The 11,901-nt window shown below is 40.8% G+C and overlaps 1 protein-coding gene across 1 annotated transcript; it reads left to right on the top strand.

Annotated features, from left to right (window-relative positions):
• Window positions 1-2,325: 2,325 nt before the first annotated feature.
• cmtm3 (CKLF-like MARVEL transmembrane domain containing 3) lies at window positions 2,326-11,419 on the top strand. Its single transcript, XM_079998201.1, has 5 exons — window positions 2,326-2,574; window positions 4,589-4,744; window positions 7,277-7,372; window positions 8,451-8,571; window positions 9,499-11,419. Exons 1-5 carry the CDS (start codon window positions 2,458-2,460, stop codon window positions 9,525-9,527), a joined length of 519 nt encoding a protein of 172 aa, XP_079854327.1. The 5' UTR covers window positions 2,326-2,457; the 3' UTR covers window positions 9,528-11,419.
• The last annotated feature ends 482 nt before the right edge of the window (window positions 11,420-11,901 follow it).

The following is an 11,901-nucleotide window of genomic DNA, read 5'->3' as shown; positions in this document are numbered from 1 at the left end:
AAGAGAGAAATCAACACAAGCGGTCGTCTAATCCCTATAGCCAAACATGGGACCAAGTCCATCTTATCCAAGTCACAAGTAAGTTTCAAGTAATTTGGTCCAAGTCTCAAGCAAGTCCCAAGTATTTTTTCCTTGGGCAAGTCAAGTCAAATCGAGTCCATTAGTTAAGACAAGTCAAGTTCCAAGTGAAGACACTTTTTCCCCAAGATACTGCAGTCTGACCTGCAGTATCTGCTCTTTAAAAAGAGAAAAGAACGTGTTAGCACCTGTCTAATAATGATATTATTGACCGATCTATCTCATCTGTTCAAAAAGTATGACAATGAATTATTATTTATATTCAAGATTCAAGATTTCAAGATTCAAGAGTTTATTTGTCACATACATATACATATGGTCATACATATATGCAGTGAAATGTCATGACACCCTGTGATTACGCACAATAACTCTAACAATACTAAAAGGTGCGTAATCAACATTCAGGAAAATAAATGTAACAAAGCAAACACAAATTGCTTTATAAAAGCTTATTTATTTCTTAATTTCTTCTCAATCAGAAAACATTCCCTCCCCATCACTTTTAAACAGTGAAATACTGGCAGCCAAGCTAAACAGCAAACGTTGTCATATTCCGCCCCTGTCCGCCTATCTGCCTGTTTGCAGAATATCTCCAAAGGTTATGAACTGATTTGCACAAATTGATTTGATTGAGAGTTTTGAATCCGGAAGTGATGAGTCTTGGCACAGTCCAGTGCTTCTCATTGAAACAACATCAGGTAGCGAGGAGCTTGACAGAGTAGTCATCCAATCATGACAATGCTGCATAAAAGGTAACGTTACACTGAAACATGTAATGTAAACATTGACAACATTGAACATTTAATATTTTATTTTTAATATTAGGGCTGTGCAATATGACGACATACATTGTAAGACAATAGAATTTTTTTTATCATCTATACAGTTTTAGAGCCTGACTGATGCCAGATTTTTGGGTCCGATCCCAATTTTGGAGAGTTGTAGCCCACCAACAGATATTTGTCAAGAAATCGCAAAGATTGAAAATGAATTTGAAAAATGTATAATTATAACTTATAAATGTTTATATTTGAGAACATTTAACTTAAAACCAAACAAATAAAATAAAAACAACACAATAATCTTTTGATTGATAAAACATTTAAAAGATTATATCAAATTAAAATGTTTCCCATGAACGCAGCATGGCTTCCAGCTTGGAAAGCCGTGTCTGTGTCTAAACCCGAGTGTAAACCAACATGGATGGATTTATAATGCCTAGTCGGACTTACAGTATGTGCTTATTTTGGTGAGTAACTTAAAAGTAGTGTAAAACAGACAAGTACAGGATGAATAGTCAATGTTTTTTTCTGTTTATTATACTTATTTAAAAATCGGGACACATCGCTGCATAACTGCAGATCCCTGAACACCGTTTACGACTTACAACTTTCTGAACACCAACTTGTGTTTGATAAGGAAATCTCAAATTGCACGATGGCATCATTCATGGATTACTACAACAGCTGTCTGCCTGCTACCGAACCACGACAACATAAGGTGAGGGTGACTACCGTGTCCAACCAAAGTACTTTTTTTGTTTGCCCATCGCGTTTTAGTTAAAGGTTTCAGTGAATGAAACGGAAGACAAACAAGTCATCGAACCATCGCGTCTCAAGTCAAGTCACGAGTCTTGAACCTCCAAATCCAAGTCGAGTCTCAGGTCGTTTATTTTCTGTCAAGTCAAGTTGCAAGTCATCAAAACAGTGACTCGAGTCCACATCTCTGCCTATAGCACCCTGGAAGGATTAAGGGGCTTGGTGTGCAGAGCCATTTTGAATTGTGCAATTATTTTTAGAACACGGCTCTTTATCAGAGGGATCCCTTGAGATGAATAATCTAGTTTTCAAGGGAGTCCTGAACACAAATGTACAGAAACACAATACAAGCAAAAAAAAACAATACAGATACACTCACATATACACAGCTAGAGCTCTCCCGGGCCTAGCCTCTCCCTCGGCCACTGATCCCCCTAACAATATGAAAATACGAATAGAATTACGTACGATAAATCTAAATGTACACATACATATAACCAATAAAAAACGATGTATTAAAGATGATCGTTTACAATAGACCAAGAGAAAAGAAAAAAAAAAACCCCAGAATGAAATATAATTATAAGACAAACACAACGATGAAGAGAAAAAGAGAGGCCTTTAGACTTGCGATGACTCGTGACGACATATTAATATGCGTCGCTGTTTTTGAACAGGGTCTTCTCTTTCCTTTGGCGGGGGCGTGGCGCCTCACATCTGCACACAATGCAGATGTTTCCGCACCGTCAGTGTTTCCGCTCCCCGCGTCGAGCGTTCACCTCGGCTCTCGAAGCGCTCGCATCTGGCCGGTGGATGGTGGCGGATAAGATCCCTTAAGATGGGGGACATCGAGGCTCCGGAGCAGAGTCAGAGCAGAGGGAGCGTCCTGCGCTCCGTCCTGCCCAGCAGAGAGTTCACCACGTCCCGGAAGGGAATGCTGCTGATCGCCGAAGTGGTGAGACATGCGAAAGTCTGAAAAAACGTTATTATTCTTTTTCGTCTGGTTGTACACGGGATTCTGCGGCGTGGTTTGGGTTCAAGTGTTCCGTCGTGTTTACTACTACTGTAACTGTTATTGTTATTGTTATTGTTGTGTTTATTATCACATCGATTGAGTCGCTTTTCAGATTTCTTTTTTTTTTTTTTTTTTTTTAATATATATCTGGGGCATTCAGCGCGTCCATCACAAGGTTTCCATTAGTTCAGGGAGGAGCGAATTCCAACCCCCACCACCACCACCCCCCAAAAAAGGAAGAAGTTATGGTCAAACTTTTCAGGCTGAGAGAGAGTGGTGGGAGTGTTCTCTTGTGTTACTCTCAGAACCGTTACTTCTCTTTCACCGCAGCTTCAAAAACACACTTCTTTTTTTTTCCCCTTACCACACACGAGAATCCATTAAAAGCTTGCGCTGATATATGCCAAGTTATGATGTGTTGTGGGCTGCGTTTACGTTTTGAATCTTATTTTACTGAGCTTTTAAAACAAAGAGGCGCACGTCAGCCCGGGCGGGATGGTGGAGGGGCTGCCCACTCCGGCACATTTCTTTCTCTTCCTGTGAGATGACTGAAAGAGAAGGAAGAAGCGCCAGCCGTGTCCTGTGGATTTCCGCATGTTGTAAGGTCATGCGAGTAATGGTTGCTTGATGGTTCTCCTCAGACAGATCACAAGTGTGATTACAGACCAGAGTAGGCAGGGGTGGGGGGGGGGGGGGGGGGGGGGAATGAATTGTGGTAGAGTTCATATGTTTGGTAGACATTGTGGAATGAAAAAAACAACAACAACAAAAATGCTTGAATTGGAGCACAGTTTGTAGAGCTCTTCAGTTCCTTGGCAGTATTAGTATCAGAGATGCTGTAGATATTGCTGTGCATGCAGTATTACTGTACACCCAGTGTCCCAATACACTTTTATTTTGTTATAAGAAAGTATAACTTTTTTAAGTTATACTTTTTTAACATATGTTAAAGAGGCCCGTGCGTGAAATGTTTTCCCATAATTATACATTTTTATGTATTTTTATATCTATTATAAATGTTGTATATATTTTATATATTTTTTTATGTAATATATTTTAAAATATATTTTATTTTTTATATAATTGATATATACATTATATATATATCGTTTTATTTTTATATAATATATATATTTTATATATATATTTTCTTATGTACTTTATGTGTAATATAAAGATATAGATTTTCTTTTTTTCATATTGGTTTTATCAATATGGAATAAAAGTCATGGTAATTCCACTGTGAAAATGAAAACTATCAGAGCCAGCTCCTCTCTCGCTTTGTGTGTGTGTGTGTGTGTGTGTGAGTATGTGTGTGTGCATGTGTTTTTTTTTTTTGTCAGTCATCGTTGTAGCTGTGGAAATGGCTTCCAGCAAGAACATATAGAACCCCGAGAAGCCCGGCCAGGCCTATTGTGCTCGAAATGTGGAGCAGGCGTGTAGCTGGAAACAGCAGCTGCAGCATTTTGGAATTATCTCGAGAGGGGGGGGGGGTGTTCCTACTACCCTCAGGCCAGCGTCCTCCATCGGGTGGGGCGGGGGGTTTAATGACCGACTGAAACAAAACAAAACACACAAGATGGACGGAGCGGGCTGAGATTACACACACACACTGCCCGGACTTGCCAACCACGCAGAACTCCCCCTAAGACCTTTGTTATTGCCGTGCACTGACATCAAAGTTTCAACAGCACTGGCTTCATTTTGGGTGCAGGTACAAGTATTTGTATGTGTATGTGTATGTGCGTGTGCGTGTGAATAAAGGTTTATTCTTACCAGCTGTGTCTTCTTGCAGCTCGATACAGGAAGTGTGCGCTGTGTGAATCAAAGCCCAGAGGCAGTCAAGCTTCCTTTCTCTGGTGTTGTCTTTTTAAAGGGAGGTTTTCACTATTTTATCTGCCCCTTACTATTTGTTTTTGTTGTGTTTTGCGTCTTGCCTCTCGCGTCGGTTCAGGCCCTGACCTTCGTGGCGTTCGTGTGTTTCGTGGCCTCGACGGCGGCGGCCTTCGTCACCGCCCCCCTGCTGGAGTTCCTGGCCGCGCTTTTTCTGCTGTTTGCCTACTCCACCAAGTTCAATGAGAGGTTCAAAGGATTCCACTGGCCGCTGATGGTAACTGGCCCCTGAATTTATTTTCCAAAATTGCTTTTCAACACGCACGCACGCACGCATGCACACACGCACACAGACAGACACACGTTTATCCCAGAGAGATTGATTCGAAAATTACACTCACGCAATGAAAATACAATTCCTGTATATGTAGATCTAATAAGCACAGAGGTATCAATCATCCCTCCAGGAAATCCATCCAAAAGCGTGCGATTCTGCTAACATTTTCACGACTTTTTCCGCATAACCAAACTGACAGATTGCTTCAACTGATTGAACCCCGGAGAAGCTTGCAATTTTTGCCAAATTCCTACAATTTTGCTGCACAATCAAGTATTTTTAGTGGAAACAATAATCACAAAACAATGCAAAATCAAGGAAGGACTGCTGAGGTTCTGGGAAATGAGGGAAATACACCAACACTTTGAAAGCCGATTTATTTAAGCAATATATTTTGCGTCTTTATGACGGGTAGACTTACGAACATAAAAAAAAAATGAGATCATAGTTGTTAATTAGCTTCAGGAGGCAGGCAAGCTCCTAATCAAATGTTTTTTTTATCATAGATATTATATTTTTTCATCTACTGTATGTCAACTTGTTTGTTCCGTAAGGGAACATTATTGACAAAAACGCATCAATGTACGTTAATAAGATGGGGATGCAACACTACTGATATTGGTTATCAGTCCGATGCCTGCATTGGAAAATATCCACATAAAACCTCAATCCTGATATTGTGCCACATCATGTGAGATGTTAAAGAAAAGTGTTAATTTGACTAAATTAAAAATTACTTCATTTCCTGCTGTTTTTAAAATACATAGGCATGTTTGTGGGCAAACATCGGTGGTATGTAAAAATAAGTGATATGGTTGCATCTCTACTATAAATTTCCTCAATTTCTCCCTTGTTTGTTTTTGTGATACGCTACTCACAAAAAGTTAGGGATATTCGGCTTTCGGTGAAATTTATGGAAAATGTAAAAAGTTCACGCTACACTGATATTATATCATGAAAGTAGGGCATTTAAGTAGAAGTTGATTTCCTCATCTCAAACAATGTATTGAAACAAAAGCCAACAACAGTGGTGGGTTTACCACAACAAAAAATGTCAATGTCTCAATAACTTGTCATGTGGCCTTGAGCATCAATTACAGCTTGACAATGACGTCTCATGCTGTTCACAAGTCGACTTATTGTCTGCTGAGGCATGGCCCCCCACTCTCCTTGAAGGGGGCCCTCAGGTCATTGAGGTTCTGGGGTACAGAGTAACGAGCCTCTACACGGCGACTCAGCTGATCCCATAGGTTTTCTATGGGATCCAGGTCTGGAGAAAGTGCAGGCCACTCCATTTGAGGTACCCCAGTCTCCAGCAGCCGTTCCCTAATGATGCGACCTCGATGAGCTGGAGCATTGTCGTCCATGAAAATGAAATGAGACCTGTGTTGTTCAAGCAGGGGCACAATGACTGGATTAATGATGTTATTCAGGTAGTATGGGCTTGTCACTGTACCATTCACAAAGTGTAGGGCACTTCTGTATGGACTAGACACACCTGCCCACACTGTAACACCACCACCACCAAAGGCTCGTCTGGTGACAACAGTGGGTGATGCATAGCGCCCTCCTTGACGTCTCCAACATCGTTGGCAGCCATCATTTCTGCTCAACGTGAATCGACTTTCATCAGAGAACAGCACTGAGGCCACTGGTCCCTCGTCCAGCGTCAATGCTCCCTGGCCCATGCAAGACGATGATGCCTGTGCCTGGTGGTGTGGTCACGTACCCTTGCAGGTCGTCTAGCACGCAGACCACGCTGATGGAAACGGTTTCGAATGGTCTTACGTGACACTTGGGTGCCTCTCAGCTCCCTTAAATGTGCCTGGAGTTGAGTGGCATTCATCATCCTCTTCTGCGGGACACTGTTCACAATGAAGCGGTCATCAGTGTGGGATGTGGCCAAAGGACGTGCACTTCTATGCCTTTCTGTGACTCTTCCAGTCTCTCTGTATCTCTGTTGCAACCTGCTGATGACACTCTGTGACACTCTAAGCTCAGTGGCCACTTCCCTCTGAGAACATCCTGTTTGAAGCCTCGCAATGGCGAGGTACTGTTGATCAGTTGTTAGGTGTTGTCTTGGTCATATGATGTCAAAATGTGAACAGCATGATGAAGAGGACTGTTTAAATACCAATTCTAATTGAACCAGGAAATGTATTGGTCGATTCATGGATCAAACACCTGTTGTGAATTTTGCCGTTCAGCTCCTTGTTAGAGAACAGCAAGTTGTGCAAAAAGTACTGAAACATTGAACAGTTGGACATGTGCATTCAAAAGTTTAGAGAAGGTCAAATTAAGTTCACCTGTAAAGGTTATAGTGCATTTTAGGTTCATCCTGAAATTTCACCCGAAAGCCGAATATCCCTAACTTTTTGTGAGTACAATGTATCTTATTTTAAATACCTATGGTTAGAATATAAGTGTGTGTGTGTGTGTGTGTGTGTGTGTGTGTGTTTTTCTGTCTTAAAGGATTTCCTGAGATGTGTGAGCGCCTCGATCATTTTTTTCATCATCTCCATAATCTCCGTGTCCAAATACTCCGACAGCTCCTCCAAAGCAGCAGGGGTAAGAAAATAAAAATAAACCTTTGATTCAGCCAAATCCTGACTCGTTCGGAAGATTGGTTAAACATGAGGGAATCGTTCGAAAATCTTGTATCACAACCAGTAATAAGCCCTAATAATAAGCATGGTTTTACATGTTTCTGACATGGCAGGATAATGGAGAACAGGCTATTGTCTTTTGGGCTTTTTTTTGACTCTCAGAAGCACGTTAGATGTCTCTATGGAGAAACAATGCTCGATAAGTCAATCATTATGTTCCACTGACCCGAATTAAGCTCAGGAAAAATAAAGGATGGGTTCTGTATAAGATAAGCTGCAACATTAAAAGCACTGACAGGTGAAGTGAATAACATTGATCATATCGTTCCAATGGCCCCTGTCAAGGGGTGGGATGTATTAGGCAGCAAGTGAACAGTCAGTTCGAGAAGTTGATGTGTTGGAAGCAGCAAAAAATGGGCAAAAAATGGGATCTGAGTGACTTTGACAGGGGTCAAATTATGATGGCTAGACAAATGGGTCAGAGCATCTCCGAAACGGCAAGTATTGTGGGGTGTTCCCAGAATGGATGGCCAGGATGAAGGTCTGATCCAATCGAGCATCTGTGGGATGTTCTGGAACAACAAGCCCGATCCATGGAGACCCCACCTTGCAACTTACAGGACTTAAAGGATCTGCTGCTAATGTCTTGGTGCCAGATACCACAGGACACCTTCAGAGGTCTTGTGGAGTCCATGGCTTGACACAGCTGTTTTGGCAGCACGGGGGGGAGCTACACAATATTGGTGGTTAATACGTATGTGGTGGTTTTAATGTTGTGGCTGATCTGTGTATAAGTATTACTTTCCCATATTTTGTTAGCTGGTATTAGCTGGTGGATCCTTATAGGACAGAACAACTCTATATTATCCTTTTCTGTAGGTGGTATATGTATTTACACATCTGGTATGATTATAATTTGTACATATTGTGTTACATGTAGACTTCAACCAGCACAATAGCACCTTTCCTACTTTCCCTGTAATTTGACCCTGGTATTCATACCAAAGGATTATTTTCTCTTTTTTCTCCTGTCTTTACAGGTGTTTGGGTTTATCGCCACCATCATTTTTGCCTTTGACTTCTATGTGATATTTAACGACCTGGCGGACTTCCTGAAGCAGGGAGGGGAGACGATGAGCGATGAGCCCGCCAGGCGTCAAGGTAAACACTTGAGTCAAACTCAAAGCTCTTGATTCCTTTCTGGCGTCCGCCCCCCACCCCGAAGATTAAAAAAAAACAAAAAAAAAACCTGCAACTGAACCTGTAAATTATATAAAATGGTAGGATGGTCACCAAAAGATCTCATGATTTTGAAGACTTTGATAATTTGCTTTGAAAATCAGTCCAGTCTTGTTTATTTCTAGCCAGGAGAACAACTTGCCAACAGCTCCCGATTCTCACCTGGGAGAGTCCCGATTTCCGGCTCACCCAAAATTCACCAATATATCTTGTTTTTTTTAATAGATATTTTGTAAACACATTTTTTTATTTTTTTGCTGTCAAAGTTGAAGACACGTCATGTACGAATCGTAAAGATTGATGGATTGTTTTTGGTAGGTCATCAGAATGCAGCTACCTGTCAGTCTCTCAATTTCCACTTTTCAACTTTATCGTAGTGATGAAAAGTTCAACCCTTTTTGGAGATTCAGCTTTTTACGTGTGACTCAGTAAAAATATAGGTTCAATCTTCTGACTCTTCGTTCATTTGATTCATTTGGTATAGAGTCAGACGAGTCTGCTCAGCCCTGAGTCGTGAATGGAGTTCTCACAAGAAGAATCATTCAATTCTGCCAAAGAAATAATTATTTATATTTATGTTTATTTATTATCAAGTCTTATTGAGTGTGTGTCTAGCTGCAGTTACCCAGTCACGAACTAACAACTCTTTTGCCAGAGTGACTCATGACTCCCAAGTAATTTTAAAGATTTGTTCACGACCGACTAATCGTTTGCGAGTCTTATCAAGCACAATAAAAACAAGCAACACAAATTTGTGTTATGCGGCATATTTGTAGTGAGGAACAATAAGCTGGTGGTGATGATTACACAAACCTAAGTAACGCATACTATTTGACCTTTTCCTTCCAGATAATTCCTCGGATTACGACTCAGACTGACCAGCTCCCGGTGGGGATTTCCAGTACCAAGTTTGGGGGAAAAAAAAAAAAAGTGCAAAATTCGCATCATTAAAAAAAAAAAAAAAAAGGTTTTTGTGTCTCCTGGTATCAGGGATATTCTCTGATACGATACCGTGTTTTATCCTGGTATCAGACATTATTTGATAGCGGTGTCGGCCCATCCCCACAAAATATATATTAATATGCACTCAGGAAAGAGGTAAATTACTGTATCTATGCAAACAATACACTATATTGTCCTGTCAACAACAAAATACTTCAGATACCGAACAAACTCAAGCATTCCGATAATTATAAATGTAGCAAATAACAAATCAATATATATGGTTCAATCAGTCTCAATGTTAAATTGCCACATTTTGATGGGATAATTAGCCTCATTAGAACCTTGGAGGTTTGCACAAACGGGTTTCTGAAGTCATAAAGCTGTGAAAACTCACTTCCATTCGTGGAAAATCCTGTGCCAATGTCTTCCTGTGCCCTTCGACATGTTTACAGAAAATAAATGCGGAATCATTTCAAGGGACGACATCAAGGGCCATGCGGACAGTTTGAACAGTTGCCCCGAGAGGCTGCAGCCGTTGACGCACCCATTACTTGCGTCGTACGTACTACCTTTGGAATGGGTGGTACGTCAAGAGTAGGCTCTTCACCCTGAGGAGGAATATGTATGTAAAGAAAGGGATGGAGTTATACAATCCAAGATCCTTCACTGCTTCACATAAGTGGAAATCCATAAGAATTGCATTGGATGGCAAAAAAACACCAACATCCGGGTCGGTCTTCGTCTAAATTTTCTTCCATATCGGCAGTTTTCCAACCGACAACAAGCTACGCTTGTTTATCACATTCATTCTGCCTTCCACTTCCTGATGGTTTGCGTTCTTTCCTGGCAAAGGCGGACTCCACCACCAACAATTGAAACAAGCATATAGAGGAACGCATGCCATAACATAAGATAACGTAACACAAATACATTGAATGGCTGGTTTCTTAAAAAGTGACTACCAAAACAAAAAAAAAAGGGTCAAAGAAAGGATTTTCTTCTTTTCGAAAATAATCTGACGTTTTACCACTTTAAAATGACACTAAACACAACACCCTGCATTGTATCGCATTCTCAAGCGTCGTCATTGGAAAACTTTCTTAGTTTTTTCTGTTTTGCCTTTAAACAGATCTGCCAAGGCGACGGACACATTCATTGTAAATGTGTAGTGAATATGCAGGTTCCAACACATTTTGTTATTCAGCTGTCACGGCATAGGATGGCAGTGGGTTGTCTGGATACAGCCGCTGTCCAATAGCTTTGTCGTCTAAGGAACAACTTCGCAAACAGCGGTTATGAATGTGCGCAGTCAGGATAATAGCGATTTGAGCTCAAATAAAGAGAGAAGAGAGTTCAAGTTCCGATGTTTCAGGGCTGTAGGTGCAGACCGAAAAGTCGGCCTTTAATAAAGAATTAGGTGCGTGTATATCTAGCTGCGGTATTATTGTGTGTGTTGAGTGTGTTGCGTGGAGAGCTAGATTTATAAATATTCCTTTGGGTATTCATTCCCATTCCATTTTCTTGGGGTCACTCTCGGGTTGAACGTTTTTCTCTGAAATACTAGTTCCCACTGTTGTTGGTGGGAACTGGACTATTCTTTCGTCGGCGGTCCGCTCAATTTCCCCCAATGTCACGTGTGATGAAAATGTAGAGGCACTAAAAGGCACTGTGTATATTATGAATAAATGTAAACTTGCAGAAAATACATTCAATCTGTTGCTATGAATGGCTTGTGTTTGTTTTTTTCCTCTGGCGTTTTTCGATTAAAACCAGGAGAATACTTATGTGCTATCTGCAAAATAATTTGATGAAGGAAGTCAAGATATTGAGGCTCCTGCCGTGGCACAAAACAGAGCTATATATTAAGACTTGATTGTAGAAATAGGAATGATGAAAACCCCTCCGGTTTCAGATAACAACCAAGAACGTTCTACATTCGAGCGCACGCTGCACTGCAATAAAGATACAATACTTTTGGAGAAATACTTTGGACAACCAAGTGACAGCCGTCCTTTGGAGTCATTGTCATTCTCGTAACATTTGCTGAAACAAATGCCTGGAACTGTGTTTCCAGACTTTTTTTTCTGCCATAATTAAACAGTCCCATGGCACTATACCACTATCCTGTTAACCACAAAAAATGTCAGAAACTTGCATATCTGTGCTTATTATTATTGCTTACTAGTATTGATGCAAGACTCAAAAAATCTTTTAAATGACTCAGGAGTCGGAGTGGATCGCTCTCGCTCATCGTTCAGTTGAAGTCCTCCATCGCAGATCATGCCTTACACCAACTGAATCAAAAGA

This window comes from Zeus faber (genome assembly GCF_960531495.2).
Source record: "Zeus faber genome assembly, chromosome: 3".
Taxonomy (NCBI): Eukaryota; Metazoa; Chordata; class Actinopteri; order Zeiformes; family Zeidae; genus Zeus; species Zeus faber.
Note: the sequence above shows the minus strand (reverse complement) of the source record. Positions and strands in the feature narration are given on the sequence as shown.

What these genes read in the sequence shown, in the direction of transcription:
- cmtm3 (XM_079998201.1), top strand. Translation starts at nt 2,458, where the DNA reads ATGGGGGACATCGAGGCTCCGGAGCAGAGTCAGAGCAGAGGGAGCGTC. An exon ending in TGCTGCTGATCGCCGAAGTG is followed by an intron (nt 2,575 to 4,588) that starts GTGAGACATGCG and finishes GCGTCGGTTCAG; the next exon opens with GCCCTGACCTTCGTGGCGTT. An exon ending in TGAGCCCGCCAGGCGTCAAG is followed by an intron (nt 8,572 to 9,498) that starts GTAAACACTTGA and finishes TTTTCCTTCCAG; the next exon opens with ATAATTCCTCGGATTACGAC.